Source organism: Mesitornis unicolor, unplaced genomic scaffold (assembly GCF_000695765.1).
Source record: "Mesitornis unicolor isolate BGI_N332 unplaced genomic scaffold, ASM69576v1 scaffold43696, whole genome shotgun sequence".
Classification (NCBI taxonomy): Eukaryota; Metazoa; Chordata; class Aves; order Mesitornithiformes; family Mesitornithidae; genus Mesitornis; species Mesitornis unicolor.
In genome coordinates, this window is record NW_010192657.1 from 28,855 (window position 1) to 49,588 (window position 20,734).

At 38.2% G+C, this 20,734-nt stretch overlaps 1 protein-coding gene across 1 annotated transcript in view; it reads right to left on the reverse strand.

Annotated features, from left to right (window-relative positions):
- Window positions 1–16,582: 16,582 nt before the first annotated feature.
- The window catches only part of LCP2 (lymphocyte cytosolic protein 2 (SH2 domain containing leukocyte protein of 76kDa)), a 26,625-nt gene continuing 22,473 nt past the window's right edge, over window positions 16,583–20,734 (reverse strand). Inside the window, exons 18-21 of the mRNA XM_010187166.1 lie at window positions 19,563–19,666; window positions 18,649–18,726; window positions 17,403–17,558; window positions 16,583–16,705 (exon numbers count right to left, since the gene is read on the reverse strand). Of these exons, the coding sequence (XP_010185468.1) occupies window positions 16,583–16,705; window positions 17,403–17,558; window positions 18,649–18,726; window positions 19,563–19,666 (461 nt within the window). The remainder of the gene's footprint in view (window positions 16,706–17,402; window positions 17,559–18,648; window positions 18,727–19,562; window positions 19,667–20,734) is intronic.

Here is a 20,734-nt window from a genome sequence, read left to right on the forward strand (position 1 = left end):
TTTCCTGTATTTCAGTGAAGGCTTATTGCTTCCTTTCAGTAACAAGGTGGAGCCAGGAGAGCATGTGGTTAGTGAAAGGAGAGAAAAAAGCGATGAGCACAGAGCAGTGACACTGACATGATCCTAAAGTTTAGCGATCAGTTCTTGGTATCAGCCATACCAGGGTAACTAAGACCACAACTTATGATCATATGATAAGACATAAAAAATAATATGTAAATTACTGAGAGATATGTGCCAGCCTAATGTAATGATCTAAGCAGAGCCCTTTTATGCCATGATGCTTATTCTTCCTGCTTTCATTTTTGATTTGACACAGACAGACTTTAACTGTTCAGTTGCTGAAACATCTCAGTACTGTAGCCCTTAGCCAAACTTTTCAAATCTTCACTAGCACAAAGCTAAATAGAAAAATCTTCTACTTCTCCTTAAATACCATTTTTTTTGTGCACTCACGGGTTTAGTTCCAGCTCTTCTGCTCTGTAGCAGAGCCTGGATTCTGAGACAGCCCTTTAGGGTCTCTCTAGGTCTCTCTATTTGTAGGCAAAGCCCAGGCTGGCTTTTTTGCCTGCCTCTCACCTATGCAAGACCAAGACAGATTTGTTAAAAATACAGCTGGGCTCGGGTCATTCTTAAAAGCATTGGTTATCCTGTGGCAAAAGATGATGGTAATTACCTCAATGCTGTGTGGTTGCTTGGCTGGTGCTGTGAGATACGGTACACTTCAGTACCGAACACCCTTGGTTAACAAGCCATGAGGTGTTAGGTAGGGAGCACAGAGTTAGACAAGTCCTCACATTGCCTGCTCCTCGTGAAAAGGGTGTTTGTGTGACTCTGCTCTGTGTATCTCCCTGACACACAGAAGTGGACAAAAGTTAGCAGATGGAGATATCTGTTAAGTTATTCTTGATCACTGTGTGTAGTCTTTGTATCATTCCATTTAGAAAATAAAATTGCAAACAGACACCAACTGGCTTTCCGAAGAGAGGAAAGTTACTGGGCAGGAAATGAATGTCAGAATGTAACAATGCAGGACTGTCACAATGAATGAAGGAAATTAATGTCACAATCTTGATTTTTCAAGTTTATAAAAAGAAATAAATCTGGTCCAACTGTGGCAAAATTCAAAACGTGAACTAAAAAATATAATGCCTTGACTTATCAACACATACAAAAAAAAAAGTGGGAAAGTATTTGTAGCAGAATAAGGAAAACATTTACTTCTGATACTTTAAAGATGGCAATTTGAGATGAGCTTTTTAAATGCAGATTCACAGGTATTGATTCAATTCTATACTTTACATTTTACACTTTATATTTGAGTTTGCACTTTTTAACAGAATAAGTAGGAGGAAAGTTTATTTAAAAATTCTTGATCAGCTGTTCTGATTATCTGAAAAGAGAGGCAGCTGACTCTTCTACAGCATTTTTAACTTGCTATAATTATTTTCAATTTGTGATGTTTTAAAAACACACCAGCTATCAGTAAATGTGCTTTTGTTTTATGTACTGCTAAATGTATGTCTCATTATGCATAGCCTGCCTACCAGTAACTGAATAATGGAAGAACTAGCACAGAGATCCTTGGAAGTATGTTTCAGGAAAGCTTTGCAGATGCAGGATGTAGAGCATGCAGAATGTGGAGCATGCAGAATGGAGTTCATTGCAGGATGAACTCATTGAAGAATTGCTTGGGAAACCTACAATGAGACTAGACACAAAACTGGTAAAATGTGTAAAAAGGCATGATGGCACTCTCAGGGAGCTGGAAAATCTGGTCTGAGGCACAGTAACCTCTGCAGTTCTGTAAGGATAACCTGCAGACTCATTACAATTGCAAAGAATCTGACCAGCAGTGAACAATTTATGTAGCTGCTCATTTTTTAAATAACCTCCATTGCAGGATTGTAAATTCCCAAGAAAATATCTTTGTACAATACTAATTAAAATTAAAATTTCAGGAGGAATTATGTGAATAAAATACTGAGATAAGTTTGCTCAGAAAAAATAAATGTTTACACAGGTAAAGAAGTTTTCGATTTCATAGGTTACTTACTTATTTAGATTTAGCTCTTATAACTGTCAGCAACAAAAACCCCTGCAATAATATACATAGATCAGAAATTACCATTTCTGTTTTACTTGATTTCAGTATATGTAATTTAATTTTAGAAGGAAATTAATAGTGATTTACATGTCCCAGAGATGTCAAAAGAGATGTTAAGTAGTATTAGGCATAAAGGGATAATCCTACTTTATTTTCATTCCCTCTGTGGAAGGCTAATAATATGAATAGATTAGGAAATCGGTGTAATACCTGTCAAGTAATGTTATGTGTGAATGTCTATGAACTCTTAGAAGTTAAACTGTTTTGTGTTAACTTCAAGTTCTTGAGGAAGAAAGGAACAAAAATAACCTATTGTCAAATTGACTTGTAAAGATCCACTTCCAGTTAGCCATTTTTATTTGCTCGGTGCATATAGAGCCTAATCCAGTGCTTTGCAAACACGTTTCTGGCTGAACCCACGGTTCGTTGCTGCAAGTATCTTTCTGCATCTTCATTGAGAGTCAAGCAAAAAAGGGGGTAATTTTGGACATGTAATTTCAGTCTTGACAGCCACATCACAGTGCAAGGATGTCTGGGGGTGTGCAGCTCTAGAGGCACACCCACAATTTTGCGATACGCTGTCTGCAAGGCTGAATGACCAACCCTATCCAAGCTGGGAGACGTTGCTGCTACTGGTGATGGTTGTAGCTGAGTAAGCTAATTTTGAGAAGCAAGTCTCAATGCAATTTGGATGCAATGTACGTATAGCAAACAGAGCACCTTTGATTTAATTATTATATCACACTTCGAGAAGGTAAACTTGTGATGTCAAGGGAGTAGCTCACAGTGTAGCTTTTTGAAGCTTCTGGAAATGGACTTGTCTCCTGCTGAGAGGTAACTAAAGCATCTGCCTGGCCTGGAATAGGATGTTTTGATTGCAAGCATTCAGATACTACGAAATTCTGCAGAGGATCTAGACATTCTGGTTTTAGAGTAGTATCTGTGATGAGGGTAGATGGTACAGTGCGTAGGTAGTAATTAGTTCTGGATTTAATGAAACCCAAGAAAAATATTTTATTGATGCTTTTATTGATGTCAGCTGTGTGGTGACTCCAGTAGACTCCAGGAGAAAGTATTTTTTGTGAGCTTACTGGAGTCACTACACAGCTGATGTAGTTACAGAAAGCAAAGAGGGCAGTTGGCGTGGCTAACGTGCTATAACGTGTATCCAGTGACGACTGGGATCTGCTCCTTACCCTCCTGGGACAATACACAGGTCCGTCATGTGTAGAGAAAGAAAGAGATGAGGGCTCTGTAGGGATACCTGGATTCACAGAATCACAGAATATTAAGAGTTGGAAGGAACCTGGAAAGATCATCCAGTCCAACCGCACTGCCAGAGCAGGATCACGTAGACCAGGTTGCAGGGGAACGCATCCAGGTGAATTTGAATGCTTCCAGAGAAGAAGACTCCACAACCTCTCTGGGCAGCCTGTTCCAGTGCTCCATAACCCTTACAGTAAAGAAGTTTTTCCTCATATTCAGATTGAGCCTCCTATGCTGAAGCTTGCTCTCATTTCCCTTTGTCCTGGCATTGGACATCACAGAGCAGAGCCTGGCTCCTTCCTCCTGACACTCGCCCTTTACAAATTTATAAACATTAATGAGGTCACCCCTCAGTCTCCTCTGCTCCATGCTAAAGAAACCAGCTCCCTCAGCCAGTCCTCATAAGGAAGATGCTCCACTCTCTCACAGGACAAGTTGTCAGCTGTTATTAACTCTTGACAGCCGTATTCCAAATTCCACTTTGATGAATTTATACATGGTGTTATTTCTTCTTCGTACAGTTTGCAAATGTTAGGAATAACATTTTAGGAATTGGAAGCACCTACCATTTCTTTGTGCTGTGTAGCGTGCATCAGTCTGGTAACTAAATTACTTGGATCCTTTTTATGATTTATCTAGCTTCCAAAATTCTTGAGAAATGAGCATAATAAAAAAGGATTGTGAAACATTGCTGTAGTTAAATGTCAGTGCTAACATATCAGAATGCACAGAAATGGGTATTATGTATAGCTATAGACATTTTGCTCCATTTAAACGTGTCTGACTTGTCATAAAATAGTTTCTCTGTGGTTCCAAAGAGATCTTTTAATGTCATCAGAGATTTCACCCATTTGGAGTTTACAGGAGAAATTATCACCTCAGACTAGTTCCTGGAACAGTCTTCCAAATTCTCATTTTTGGTTAGTTGAGGGGGTTTGGGTTCTTTTTTTCTTTTCCCTATACAGTTTGATGGTACATTTAAAATATTTTTATAAGAGAAAAAATGAAAGCAATGGTATTTATGTAAAATTATTCTGCACAGGAAAAAGACTGAAAAGAAACATAATTTTAGCATTATTTTTTATTGAATTTCTTAGCTATAAACCAAATGTGGTGAAGCAATGAGGAGAATTACCTCATTTCGCATTTTTGGAAGCATGATCAATAATTTTACAGAGAGCTGTGTAATTGTTCACTTTACAATTTAGTTTGTGTAGGAACCTTAAGAGAAACCTTAACTTTGACATGTAGAAGCATTTCTTAAACACTGTCTGCCTGTTAATGCTCATCAGTGGAGTCTGAAATAGTGGGACGATATTATCATAACTTAATTGACCTGTGAGCCAGACAGACGTCTGAGATGTTGATTTATCCTTTGCAGGGAGTTGAAGCTTGATTAGACATTTTAAGGTCTCTTTTATGTCTTATGTCAACTGTTTTTCATGTTGATATTCTTGTAAAACTAAACTATAATATGGTTTACTTCATTGCTTATGATAAATGCAGCAGACAAAGCTAAGTTTTTAATCTTTGCTCCCATCTAGACCCACCAGGCCTTGTTCGCTGTGTGTGAAGTTGGTTCAGTTGGCACTTGCAGCTCATGCAGCAACACTGTCTCTCTCTTGCTCAATGATTCCAGGTGCCAAATGCAAGAGAGAGACAGAGGCCGTTGTTATTTCTTTTCCACACTCCTCTGCTAGATGATGTACATGCAAGTACAACCCCTGCAGCATGTGATTCAGCTTACAGTTTCACATACTGGGTCAGAAAAACATTGAGAGTTTTATCTACTGCATTGGTACAGGTATGTTACATTTCCTTCTCCACTCCTCACATATCTGGTTTTTTTCTCTCTTTCTCTTTCAAGGAAAGTATTTTTAACATAAATATTGACTTTTTTTTTGTTGATAAGTTCTATTTTTATGCTGCATTTTTGTATTTGTTTTCAAGCTAGCATTCACATTTGTACCTGTTATAACTCATTTAACACAATGTGGCCATTGTCATACTGTGAGAAATACGAGCCAGCACATGCAAATGTGGGAAGATGAGATACTAGTCTTGAATGCTAAGTAGTTGTCAAAAAAAGATCGCAGCTAGTAACTTGTTAACTAAGGAGTGAACATCTCCCTTATGAGGAGCGGCTGAGGGAGCTGGGCCTCTTTAGTTTGCAGAAGAGGAGACTGAGGGGAGACCTCATTCATGTTTATAAATATTTAAAGGGTGAGTGTCACGAGGATGGAGCCAGGCTCTTCTCGGTGACAAACAATGATAGGACAAGGGGTAATGGGCACAAGCTGGAACACAGGAGGTTCCACTTCAATTGGAGAAGAAACTTCTTCTCAGTGAGGGTGACAGAGCCCTGGCCCAGGCTGCCCAGAGAGGTTGTGGAGTCTCCTTCTCTGCAGACATTCAAAACCCGCCTGGACGCCTTCCTGTGTAACCTCATCTAGGTGTTCCTGCTCCGGCAGGGGATTGGACTGGATGAGCTTTTGAGGTCCCTTCCAATCCCTACCGTTCTGTGATTCTGTGATTCTGTGATTCTGTTCATATTTGAAAGACTGTTAAACTCCAGTTGAAATAATGGATTGCACACATTCTGTCATCTGATGAAAGAATCTGAACAAAATGGTAATATTTCAAATTATTTACTTGTTTTAGAAGATAATGCAACTAAGTCTCTCTGTCTTCATGTACAGTATGGCAGCTCATCCAGGTAGACACATGATGATTCCTGTGCAGACACAGCCAGGATATGTAAATATTTTCCACACAATAAAGGCAAAAGCCAGACTCAAAGGTTAGCAATTCACAGTTAGTCAGCAATCCTGTAAACATGATGCTATTTCTTGAGTTCAATAAAGAAAACAACCTGGATGACAGATTTGTTTATTTTTTTACACTGTAAACTCAGATAAAACACAGCAAAGCACATTTGTGTGTGACGTGAGACCTGGCGTGAGTTATTTATCAAAAGCTAACTCCAGTAAGGGGAGGTCCAGTTCTCTTAACTGCCACTGTAGTCAGCAGAAAGGAAAAGGCTTCCTTTGGGGTTATTTGATTGAGCCTGAATTGCCCACTGTTGATTGCACCATGAGGGATAATCACTGACAGCAGAGAGAGAGCCTGGTGTGAGGAGCTCTTGTGTCTTCTTTCCTCTTGCTACATCTCTTCCCCCTAGGATTACACTATCATGGAGTGGGAAGCTATCACAAAATGTTATTAATTTGGTGGCATTAATTATCTGACATTTATTACATGCTTCTCATTTTCACATTTGGACTAAATCACCGCTTTTTTCAGCTAAGCATAGTGTTGATTTCAGTTTACTTTTGCCTGATGCATTTTAATGGTGGGAAGGAGAGCCTTTGCTGCCTTTTTTTCGTTGCTCTGTCGTTCTAGCATTCCCATTTTCAGAGACTGTAACACTTACTGAGAGTGCATTATGTGGAATTTGTGACACAGTCGTATTTATACAGCATGAACATCATTGCAGAAATGTAGCAATGTATGCAATTTGACAAATGAAAAATAATGCAGACAATTACAATGGAAAGAGCTAATAGAAGCTGTAGTATCTGCATTGTGTGTCACCAGTTTATAGTATTAAATTAATTTAAGTGAAGAAGAGATAACTTGCAGTGTAGCAAATGATAAACTTGACTTACTGATGTTAGCATACTCCCTTATTTATCTCTGCATTATTTCAGACAGTACACTGTTATTGCTATGAAAGTCTAGGAAGATGAAACAGCAGCATGGTTGGATATCTGTAAAAAATAAGCTATTAAGCAATGCCATCCAAATTAGAAGGGCGCAGCATTTTCCAAAAGGCAATCTGGAATCACTGGTTTCTTAGGATCTGCAGACAGATTCACAGTTCCTTGTTTTATAAATTTATTTTCCCCATGCAGATGAGAAAAACCTTACTGAAAGGTCTTTGGTATGGGAAAGGATGTAGAGAAGTGTATGTGAGTGTATGGAAGAACTAGAAGCAGATGTAGTTCTCTAGCTCTAGATAGTAGCATGCTAAAGAGTTCACAGTTGCTATGAGGTCCTGTGTCATTTCAATGGTTTTATTATGAATGGTAAAAATACATGATAACATCAGAAATTGCTTTTATTGTGAAATCCAAAAAGCACGAGGAATTTCTGAATGCTTCTTTAAAATCTTCTACCCGACTCCCGGATGTATCCGAGTTTCACTATATAAAGCCCTGCAAGACTAGTACTTCCAAATTCCATTGACTCAGACCTTCCCTGCCAAGCAGCACTTCTGCTTTCATGAGTAGTTCTTCTTTTCTATGCTTTATGGGCCATGAAGACAGCAAAAATATTTGTGAATCTCCCAAAGTTCCATTAAGCATAACAATTATGATTGATTTATATTTACCATTTGTCTCTTCAAAAATTCACCACCTAATCATCTGACTTTACTAAAAAACTCTACAGCACAAATATTTTATACAGAAGAGCTGCAGGAAACATGCCTTTATTTTTACACAAAAGTTGTTCGTACCAACTAAGCAGTTTCACCAGATGATTCTGACAGTATTGCTATTATGCATGCACTTGTCTTCAACCATTGATTATTCACAAATAATCTTTAGCATCCCATATAATTATTTTAGATACTACATTTATGAGCTACTTAAAACTTATCGTTTAAAATGTATTACCGCAATAAAGAACTTTTTGGAACACCAAGCTGAGACCTTCCAGAGTATCTACAAAGCATAAGCTTGTGCTGTTTATTGTTTAAAAATATTTATCACAAAAATATTTCAGAGCAACAGGAAGCACCTTGTAGATTTAATGTTAGAATTTAAACTGTCCATGCAAACAGACGTCAGACAAGAACATCTGAGATGTTAAAAACTGATGTGCTGTGAGCTTGAAAAACATAGCACTGACCAGAAAAAGATAGACTGATCAAGCAAAAGAAGGGAACAGGGCTCTCTATAGGGGTACCCATCTTCCACTCACTGTGTCTTTTCTTAGTGCTTTGCTCACTATAGGGAAGATATTAAAAGAGATGCTAAGGTAGGCACCCTTATGTCTTGCGTTCTATAGTGCGTTGCTGTTTAGAGTATTCTTAAGTGAAAATTAGTACCTAGAATGGAAGGCAATGAAGTGTGCCTCTAGGTCTGATAAAGTATGCATACAGCAATCAGCAATCTTAAGTATGCAGACAAGCACTTACTAAATTAAGTGCAGGATTTTACATGTTCTGAACAATTGTTTGGGTTTTTCTTCAACTTTTCCACCTGACAAAAGACAAAGTAAGGCTTTTGCTTTGCTGTTTTGTACCAGGCATTTCTTGGCCTTCAGCATTTACCAGTTTTCATCAGTGAAAATTCTACCAGTACTCTAGAGCCTATGAAATCTATTATTTCATCAGAAATAACTGTTGTATGTTGAGGTTGTGTGATTTTTTTGTGTGTGTTGGTTTGGTTTCTACTTGACTTTCCTTGCAATCCGGATTAACATTTTTTATAGTCAGGCAATGGTAAAAAAGCAGTTCCTCTTTTGTTAGAGCTCTTTTGTGTGAAAGCTTAGTAAGATGCGTTGAAACTTCAAGCTCTTCTGTTAGATCAAGTAGGAAATTTTTATGAAAGCTAAAGCTTTCAAAGTAACAGCAAATGGTAATATTTTCAGCAAAAATGTGTTTCCTTATATCTCGTCTTCTATATATTGCAACATTTGTAAATATTTCCTGAAAATACAGACTGTGTTAATGTTTAAGCCACTCACTAGAACACTGTTTGTCTTAGAAGTGAATAGATTTTTTTTCTGCTTCCCATTAGAACAATTTCTTTAAAATATTTCTGTAACTGTGAGATACAATATGAGATAATGATCTCTCTCTTATTACTTCATCTCTGATTATTCAGGAAAATATGTTTGAATATGCTTTATTTTTAAATCCTCCTGTTCAGTGGTCCTGTATTTAATTGTTTTATATTTGCCTGAAATTATATTTAAAGTCATTTTACTGCAGAGGTCAGGAAGGCCGTTCTGTAAAGTGATCTGCACTCTTTCATTTGCCTGCAGTGCTTGCTGATTCACATCATAATCCTAAATTCATGACCTGAAACGTATTTCTAGTCTTCCTGATCTTTTTTCCTCCTAAAACAGTAATTCTGTCTTTATCTGAGATTCATAAACGTGCCCGAACAGCTTCACCTTCAATAACCAAATGTGTTCTCAGGAAGACTTCAGGGAGACCGTTGTTCCCTGCATTCAAGTAGCACACACAGCCAGATCAGCCCATGATTGAAAAGAGTTGCAATCAGCTTCAAGTGCATATATCTTTGCACATAAATAGGCTTACTTCAGGCAAAGCTGAAACTGCAGCTCATAAACTGGCATGCTGGTATGAAATTTTTAGCAACAGCTATGAGAACACTCCTCACATAGAAGTGTAACTTAACCATTTAAATTATTAATTTGAATTTTTCATTTTGCAATACTACCTCATAAAGGAAACTCAAAAGTATTCAAGTTCCAAGTAAATTTGGAACTTAAATACACCCAGTTAAACATTCTCCTTACAGGTTATTGAAGAAAATTACTTCTACTTATAGTACTAAAAAAATTGTTTTCAGAAACTTGCTAGGCTACTGTTCTAATTTTTGTACATCTATTTTATATACACTTTTATATATTCATTTACATATAGGAGATATATAAAAACACCTTGTTGTATATTTTCTTTGTACACACCTTACTCTGGTATTCTACCAGCAAAATCACCAGCCTCTGCAAAACACAGAGCCCTTTTCCTTAGAGGCACAGCTAATTTGTTTGCACCGGGGTCCTTACAAGACCACAGAAACTGAAAGCCGATAGTACAGGAATTAGTGCATATGTGAAGTGTTTCCTGCTCTGCATTTCTCATTTTCAGAAAGCCCCACAATCCGAGCAGCGTGTCGTATTTTCTCTTTGAATCACAGTTTAATTGTACCATAACAGAAAACACTATTCTGAGTTGAAATTTAGCTTCACCTGTAGTCACAAAACAATATGTTTAGAATGCTTTATTTTAAAGAAGTTTTTCTGTGAAAGCACACCCCTGAAAAAGATGGAAAATGGAAGAGTATGTAAATGGCAGGCAGCTGCCTTCTCTGTCCATCTGTCCTCTACCGTACCTCCAAGTAATTCCACTCTCCTCTGAGGTACTGGTAACCTTCCTCCACTGATGGCAAACTGCAAGTTCAGAATACAGATGAATGCTGAGCAGCAGGAAAAGTGGTTGCAGTAAATTAAAAAAAAGTGCTGACAGCCATTCCCTTGGTTGGTGTCCCTGGCTTTAAGTCCTACAGGGCACACGCTGGGCAAGAAATGAACAGTTCCCAACTCCACGTCATTATTTAGCAGTTTTTATTGATTTCAAGTCAAGTCAGATATGTGCATCTAAGGGCCGTGATCATTGTTGTGGTCTAAATTGATAAATCACTATAGCCTTTCTTGTCTTCCTTGAATTTAGGTTCATTATTTGATCTTTACTCATCATAAATTACTCTTACTTCATGTGAATTTAAATCAATGACAAAAAGGAACCAACTGCTTATAAATTAGTGGCTGCAATGTGCAATATGCGCTCCACAGGCAGGGCCTTAATGGACGACAGGAAATCACCATTCTCCGCTCCCCCATCCTCAGTCAGACACCTCAGGCCTCTCTTTGTTTCTTTTTCAGCTCTTGCACCATTTCTGGTTACTGTCTACCTCCCAGTCCTCAAATCACAACTCCCCCAGGGCTCTCACAACCTACTGACGTTTCACGTGCTGGAAGAGGGATGCATCACGGGGCTTTCCTTGCTGAGCAGCGCAGAAGGCAGCGAAGCACAAGCGCTGCCCACACATGGGGGCATGCAGGGCACGCACTTCCTCCTGCCTGCATGAGCTGCTGCCTGCCCCAGGAGCCAGGCACAACTGCGGTGATGGCAGCTCCGCACCACCAGTGGGAAGGGCTGGGTTGCTGCCTGCCTGCAGGCCCCACCAGCACTGGGATACAGTTTCCTCAGGAACAGCCCTTCTTGCCTTCATGGCAGCAAAATCACGCTGTGGTATCTAATCTTTTGTGAGTTTTGCTGCTGGTTCCTGCTGTGCGTGCTGGGGAATGGGGGCAACCAGAAGGCCTGGCTGGCCTATCACCCTGACCCTCAGGAGCAGATAGGCCATCCTGGCAGGCTACACCTGGAAGCAGGGCCTTCGGCACCAGCACCCTGGGGAGATGTGGGGCTTTATATGCCTGCATGCCATGGGGATGTGGTGCTGATTGGTCCTGACTCGGAGCAAGTCTCCCTGCCCATGGAGAACAAGGAAGCACTGTCACCATGGCCTGGCCATCTGTGGGCTGGCTGCCATTGCTGTAGGATGGGACCCGCCTGCACTGCTGCTCGAGCAGGGCAGCCACTGGTCACAGGGGAATCCTCCGGCCTTGGGGGGCTCCCTTGTCACGCCCCTCGTGGTCACCATGAGCACCATGGGCACCATGGGCACTGGGGCCCTCCCAGGGAGGTGCTGCATCCAGAGCAGTGCCTTGATCCCCCCACCATCTCCCAGAGGGCTTTGGTCTCACTGCGGGCTATTTCTGGGGAGAGTGGCTGGGCCGCGCTCTTTCAGCTGCCCTTTCAGCCAAGAGCAGAGTCTTCTGCAGTTCACGGCACCCTTTTGGAGCACACAGTACCACAGGGAAATAAACCTCTCTTTTTTTTTTTTTTTTTTTTCCCCTTTTCAGTGTTGAAACAGCTTCCAGTGACATCCCACACGTAACCTTGCCTGAGGGTGTCCTGTTGTGTAAGGAGAGAAGAGCAGAGCGAATGGGGGAAGAAAGAGTCCAGGGATCTGGTATTTAATCTCAGCTCTGTTACTGAGCAGCAGACATTCAACACTTGCCTTGTTTTGTGTGGTCTTTAGATTCTGCTTCCATGAATTTATGATAGAAACCTACTGCCACACCTTTTTAGATCTTTTATAATGTTTTCAATTAAAAAATAGATAGGATTTTGTTTGAAGAATTCTTCCTCACTGTTATAAGTATGCTTATTCTCTAATACCAGTTCCATAATTAACTCCTAAAAATTTCTGAAACAGTCTCTAAAAGAAAGTAAAATAAACAAAATGTAGGATTAAACAAAAAAGATTATTTCCTCGAGAAGAAATAAAACAATTCAACCCCTTAGACAGTGCTTTCAATAACAGTGATGAAAAGAAGGCCTAGTCATTATATTTATCAAATGTTATTCTATATTTGATATGAGATATATCCATATATATTGTTTATCTATTACCCATAATAATTTGGGATTTGTCCTTTTAGGTTCTTTGGCCTTGGCTGATGACATCAATGCAAAGCCACTGTCTGAAGGGAAGAGAGGCTTGGACAAAGAATCGATGTTAAATGTACGTTCAGCTTGTGCCATACTTGTCAAATGTGTTGAGCATTCTACACAATGAGCATTATTAATGAATCCCCTAGAGTTTTTCCAGACTTTATTTTTAGAATTTCTGAATTATAAATAGACAGCTGATAACTAGGCCAGAAATCATAGTAAGTGCAATTTTCTTTAATATTTTTCCTAGAAAAGAAAATCTTAAAATAGAGTGTAGTTTAAAATTTAAAATTCAAATTATACTTAATTTCAAACATTTTCTAGTCTTCTATCCAGATTTTTCTTTTTTAAATTAAATGTTAAAAGGAGGGAATATGATCTTCAAAACAAGCAAAAATATGTTGATTATAAAATAATTACCTTTACAGACATAAATGTGCCTAAGCAGGTATTAACAGATTCATTAATATTCAGTGCTAATATTGTCTTTTACTCATGTTACTGTGACAATAGCTCCATCTTGTGGTTGACTAAATATTAATTGACAACTTTCATTTAGATTTTATAGGAAAAGTAAGGTCGAAAACAAAACTCAAAAAAATTATGGGGAGAAGAGGAGATTTTGAATATGAGTGATTTCATTGCAGTTTTTTGTAAAAAAAAAAGGAAGAGAAAGAAAAAATAAACCTTGAGTGTTCAGTAGTTACAATCTGCCATATCTAAGTGGATAATTATAAAAGTGGAGAAGTTTTAGTTAAAGTATTATTTTAGAAAAATCAATGGAAAAAATTCATTAAGATTATGATTAGCTGTAGTGCTGAGTTTATGAATCATACGTACACTGCCAGTTATGTTTTCTTTCCATTTCATACAGAGGTTAAAAAATGCTGCTGCTGATCAGCAGTTTAACCTTGAAGCTGCAATTAAAAATGTTGACAAGATGTCCAATGAGCTGAAGAAACTAAATGGTAATTCTGAGTTCATCATCCAGCTAAACAAGAAGCTGTTTAAAGCGCTGTTTTAAAAAGTGTGCAGTTGGGAAGGGCTCATGATCTAATGAAACAATGCAGTTGCTCTTTTGTTTCAAGAAAGTAACAAAACAGTGGTTACACAGAAATGGAATCACATTAGGTGACCACGGCAAAACTCTGGTAGGTAGTCAGTCATTCCTTTGCAGGAACAGTAATAGTCTCCTAATAGAAACACTGCCAAACTTTATTTAACCATCTTGAAGTAAATAAAACAAGGCAACCCTTCACATTTGTGGAAGAGTTGATAGACGAACACTTCAAAAAGAGCTATATATAAAATGTCATTCACTTAGCACCTACTATTCAATAAACACCATCATGATACATTGCCTTTCAGTGGAAAGCCAGATGCTGCTTTGTGACCTTATTTTGAATTTCAACCATCCTATGAAGGCCAAAGATTTAAGAGAAGCTGAAGAAAAAACTTGGAGTTTGACAGATTAAGTCTATTTTAATGCATCATCTTCTGTTAATGGAATGGAAAGATGCTGTAAGTAGGTTATTGATTTTGAGCCCTTTTTTTAAACCCAGATTTCCCAAATTAAGCCTACTAGGGCTGGAAAGACTGATACCATTAACTAGAAAGGTCAAGAAACTGGGCATGAAGTTTTTCACGTGGTTGTCTCCTTTTGAACAAAGACACCTTGGAACAGTAACAAAAGATTTTAAAATTCCTTCAAGTCAAGTCATCAGTCTCTTATCTCAGTTAAGCTTTGGAAAATGGGATAAGAAACAATCAGTAAAGGAGGAACTGCAGTTTGTCATTTGATCTGCCTTCCTCATTCTAAAATTGTTGCTGAGAAAGGCGGCCAAAGAGCCGATTACGTCTGGAAAACCAAAAGTGTTTTCATTCTAGTTTCTATAGTGACTTTCTAATGCATGTAGCTACAAAAGAAAGAAGGAGTTAGTGGTCTAAATACTCTGTCCTGAGATCTTCTTGACCTAAAATTTGAGCAGGCAGTATTTTTCATCTAGTTTGTTAAAATTAATATTCAATCATACTTGTGGTCATGTTTGAATGTTGAGGTGTGTTTTTATTCATATACAATATAAATTTAGTTGAATAATCAAATAAAGATTTACTCTGCTGAAAATATAAATGATAAATTGTTATGCTGGTTCTTATTTTATTTCTCTTTCACTGATGAGATTATTTAAAACAAATAAAACACAATTCCATAGTTCTGGGTTGTCAGACTTTTCAAGGTAGTGTAATTGAATAGAATTACAAACTCCAGCTCACAGGATCAGTGGTAATAGGGGAGATGTTCTTAATTTTAGCATTTTTTGAGAAAACAAAAAAATGGCATTTTAACTGACTTTCCTGTCACAAGATTAGTAGTGAGCTTTTAAGAAATATTGGGCTAGAAACAGGTTTTTTCAGCTGAAGAATTTGTAAAATTTTATTTTTCATCTTTTTTTTTAAACTCATAGCTGCATGGAAAATGAAATTCACTAGCTTTGAATTCCAGCTGCTAGCCAAATATATTAGAAATGAAGGTAACAATTACAAAACATATAGATTTGAAGTAAAACGGTTTATGAAATCCAGTTATCTGATAAGCTTTATAGATAACATGGAAGATGTTTTTCTGCCTTGAATTTTAGTTCAGATGTTTCAAGTGACTTACGAACACTGGCTTTAAAGGAGAAAAGGTTTGACAAAGTCTAACATAATTATCAAACCAAGGTCTTGTCATAAAACAAAGGTTACTAGAAAACCAAGGCAAAGAGTTGGATAAATCCCACTTAACAAAGGAGAGGGGAAAACTCTTGCTGTAGTATGCTTCAGTAGTCCTCAGCTGCAACTTACAATTTAGAACTGAGAATGTTACCGTTTTTCTGGAAAAATACAGTAAAACCAGAAAGCAGTTGTATAAGAGGAACTAAATTTATCTGATTGTCTCTGTCTGCTTTCTAAGAGGTTTGGGTGTGTTCTGCCAATTAAGAATCACATGGTGATAATCTCGTTGATATGTTTTCTATAAAAAGTAGAAGCAGCTTAATTTAGAGTCAGAAGGGCACAGCTGAAGGAAGGTTTGTGTAAGGGAGAAAAAGCTTGTTTCTGAGTGAGGTTAGAGGATCCTAGGAGATGCATAATTCCCGTTTGTGGGCTAAGACTTGCCATCAGTCAATCATTAGTGCTGTGACAGAAAGTGATCCCTCTGGATATGGGTTTTTTCCTGTGAACTTTAACTGTGAACAAAGACAGTTTCATAGTGAAGTAACGGAAACAGATCTTGACAGGCAGCTGCATATCCAGGGTTGGGGTTTTTTTTTTTGTGTCACTAAAGCATAGGGGTCTTTAGGATCCAGGGCAGAGTCCCAGTCTTTTCATAGAAGTGGCCATAGTTAGATTTACTGGGCAGTGTATGGTGGGAAAAACCAGGGCTTTTCTTGTCTTTTGTCTGCTCCTTAACTTTGACAAGGTTTGGGTCTACTCTGTATCACTTTGAATATCATAATTGCTGCTACAGTTCTGATCTGAAAAATGGCTTACTTTTCTCTCCTGTGAAAGCAGAGACTTGTATTGGTATTTATTTCTGGGTCCTCTAATTTGGCACGGAAATAATTTCAAGAAGATGCACATTTTGTGGAAGATAAGAACTTCTCATCTACTGTATGATTAGTGGACAGTTATAAACGCATTGTAGGAAAATCAGATTCATAGACTACTGCATTTAAGGTATAATTTAAAAACAACATGGTCCTTTTTGCCTAAAACTCAAAGGATTTTTAATTACTCCATTATTTTAGTTTGCTGAAAATGGAAATACACTGGAATTGACGATCTTCAGTAGACTTCAGTACTATATGTGATCTTCATTAAGGTCTCTTTTAGATATGTCCTGCAGCGTATTTTAACATGCACTGGTTTCTTGAACCTCTGTCTTTTCCATCAATCAGAAGAAGGGGTGTTCTTTGGAAGTAATCAATGATATCTGCTACAGAAGAAAAATCCTGTGGGATGGAAAAAATGAGAAGGCTATGGAAAAAATATCAGAATTATCGGTAATTAGTAAAACTGAAAGGGTTTTTTTAAACTCTAAATTATAAGGTCCAGTAAATACTATCAGATCAGCTGTTTTCATTCCTGCCATAATCAGTAGCTCAGTAGGTGTTATCTAGTGTGCGTACAACCTACTGTAATGTTGTGTAATTAATTTATGCGGTCGTGGCCTGTTTAATACATGATGATCATATTTTAAAGTTCAAAAAGTTGACTGATAATTCAGCGAGTTCCTCCTTGATCAGAACTACAGTAGGTGTGCTGACCGCTCCGTCTGGTACCAGTAAATCCAGTGCAGCACTGCTGGGTGTAAGCAAACCAGCAATCTCAGGGCAAAGCAGTAAAGCTGGCAGGTATGGATTTGCTCTCGACTGTGTATTTCCCTTATCTGGTATCTGAGCGGTAAACAAACATTACCTAACCAGGCACATGGATTTCTCATAGTTGTATTCTAAGGCTATCCCTTCATTCCCTGAGTGCAAACAGGAGAATTCCAGCAGTAACGTATTCTGTCAGGAATAGCTCTTGAGATAATAAGCAGAATTCCACTGAAGTAAAACAGCTGCCAGGTTAAGTAGCGTGAAACTTTAGGAATGAGACAGGAAACACCTTAAGAAGAAGGGAAGTAGTGTGAAAAACACATAGTACCTCTTTTCCTTTTAAGCCGGTTCCTAACAAGTATATGTGATTTTGCTCCTGGTAACGAATCTGGATGTTGTATACTTTATCCCTGTACAGCACCATCAGTACATACGGATGAGTAGCAGTTTTTCTTGAGCTGTCTCTTACCAAGAAAGTTCCATCCTGAAAGATGAAAAAATGAAAGAGGACAAACTTCACTTCTGGGTTTGATCAGCGTAACAACCTTAACCAGAGCCCTCATGCTCTTAAGTGTTTTTTTTCTTTCTGAAATCTCTTTCCTCCTGGTAAGAGAAACTGCATTATTAAAGAGTTTAGGTCATTTCTCAAAAGTTTTGTCTTTCAATTTGCTACTTAAAACTTTCGTGTCTGACACAAATGCAGACTTTTAAGGAAGGGAGGAATGGTGTTCTATGAAGGAGGGATTCCATCAAAGGAGGGGGTAAAATATCAAAGGCCAAACTTCATGTCACTTGAACCAGAAGAGAAGTTCATTTCTGATAAGTGCCAATCAAGTTTCCTATGTGAACTATTTACAATCAGTCCAAAATAATGATAATAACTGTGTAATTTTGGTAAGGCAGTGATTCTCTCTCTCTCTCTCTCTCTCTCTCTCTGCTTTTCTTCATTTCAGATCTGTTGTCACAAGTCTTCCATTGAAACACCCTTTCCTCAAGGCATTGAATGTGAGCATATAAGCTGGACCTTAATATGAGTCATTGAAATGCTGTTCACATCATCTCCAGCTCATACATGTGCTGGGAAGCATCACAGCGTAAACATTTCCCTCAATGATGAGATACAATTTGGTTTACCTCTGCAGGCACAGTTAAGCCTGGGTTTCATCTGTTTGAATCTGTACTTCATTTTGCTGGTAAATATGGCCAAGGAAGGGATGGGATTAATCTCATCTAGTTCAAGCTACATAAAACTTGGAATTGGCAACAAATTCCTCACTGGTGACGTAGAACTATTTCCAGAGAACAAGTCGCTCCTCCTAAGAGAGGTGAGATGAAACTGCTTTCTGGAGTCGCAGGATTTGTTCTCTTGGTCTATGGAAAACAGCAGCCTTCATGGCTGGTTTAGACTGGGTGCGTAACTTCTATGTGAGTAAAGATATGCAAGGTGAACCCCTCATTCTCAGTATCTATGTTGGGCTATAACCTTACCACGTTATTTACCGTCACCCTTCCCGTAGGACTGCAAGGACATCTAGCTAGGAGATGATGAGAATCACCAATGATTTAAAAAGTACCTTGTTTATTTTTCGAAGAGCTGCTTCTGCTTCTGGCCGGCTAACATAAGCGACGTACCAGTCATCATTTAGTGAGTCCTATGAGTTTTGTGAGAGAGCATAAAGGAGAAAGTCAGCTGTCAATGAATTCATTTGTGATGTTAACAACGTGCAAATAAGTAAAGACAAATTTGAGTGTGAAGGGTATTTGGATTTATGTGCAGAATCTCTGAAGCTATGAGCTTCAGGGATCATACTAGTATACATTACTGTATGGTAGGTGGCACTATGTTATTTTAAAACTGTTTGCTCACTTGGATAAATTTGAAAACATTACAACTATAATATGTCTGCAAGTAAGCTAGGAACACTGATGATCCCAAGTATTTTCAGTGAGAGAGAGATTTTAAGTGACATTTTCTCTTTTGTCTGCCTGGCGCACTAGCATTATTTGCCTTCATTTCTCTGGTTTCTTTTTAAAAAGTATTTTATTTTATTTTTTAAACTATTATCTGAGACAATAATGCAGACTTCCTGTGAACATACCATGTGCGGCTGCCTGGCAGTGTTCTCACCAGGAGTGATTTGCTCTCAACTTGTCATATTTAAAGAAATGTGAAACAAAAATTCACTTAAAAGGCATGAATTCTTGAATTTGTGGAAGAAGAACTGAATATGTAAAGCTAGTTGAAGGCAATTGTGCAAAACAAGTATTTATCTTATGTTGTTCTACTGGGCTTTTGCTATTGTTGGTATTTTTGGTGAAGACAAAATAAGGCACTAAAGTCTGACACACAAAAGGAAACCGAAAGCACCTACTAACATCCTGACAGTGGCTGCTAACTAGAAAAACAACTTTGAAAAACGGTCTCTCTTGAAATCATAAAATTCGCTGTGTTTAGCGTTTATGGTTAATTCTTGTGATGTTTTTGTACCTCATCTTCCTCCATGTTTGTTTGTGGAACACTCTGTCTGCTAGGAGTTGGCAACGGAGGTCTTACATCAGCTGTGCTTCTTGAAGGAGATCTGCTGTTACTGCCTTCAAAGATGTAAAATTGGAAAAAATGTTAAAACCAGGAGGATAATTTCACCTGTAGAGCCCATACGTGGTGTAGAATCTTGATTTTCTGAGGCATGAAGAATTTATATCACTCTAATACTGAGATATTTTGAATTGACTTGAAGTTGACTTGAGCACAGGAGGTTCAATCTGAATATGAGGAAAAACTTTATTACTGTAAGGGCTACAGAGCATGGCCCAGGCTGCCCAGAGAGGTTGTGGAGTCTCCTTCTCTGCAGACATTCAAAACCCGCCTGGACACAACTCTGTGTGACCTGCTCTGGTGATCCTGCTCTGGCAGGGGTTGGACTGGATGAGCTTTCGAGGTCCCTTCCAACTCCTAACATTCTGTGATTCTGTGAAATCAGATTTAGGCTACTGTATGAGAATGAAGTTCTTTACATAAAGTCATCCGTGGTGCACAGGGACTTTTACTGAACTCTTGTAGTTCAGGTTTTCTTAGAATCAGCTGAAGTTGAAATAGAGATTACATCCTTTTCGCTTCTGTACCACAATGACTCAGTTGAGAGCATCTCTGTTTCTTTAGAGACAGACAGAAGTAACGTTATTTCTTTGCATTCCTTCCCTCCTTAGCACGTGGAAACTAAAAAATGTCACTGTAAGACATTGGCAACTGTTACCATATGCGAAAAATTATTTGCAAAGCAATTGATTTCTAAGCTTCTTTTATTTTTCACCTGTTATTACATGATAAATATACAGTATATTTCACATCGAAAGTGTTTTCTCCCTTTTTAGAGAGTATTGGTGTACCACAGTGACTTGCAGGTAGTGTTGCACAGCTCTCAGTAGTGTTAGCTATATTGAAAATGATGCTTATATCAAGTTTTGAGAATGGTTTAACTAGGCAGTAAGCCTAAACTTCATGGGAGAAAAACATCTTAGATTCAGACTAAGCAAGTTACACAAAATGCCTTTCAGGAACTTGATAGTTTTCTGTTCACAGTCCAACCAGAAATATCCATTAAAAATATATAGATATTAATTGCACTGAAACCACCTTTCAAACTTTGTACAAAAAAGATG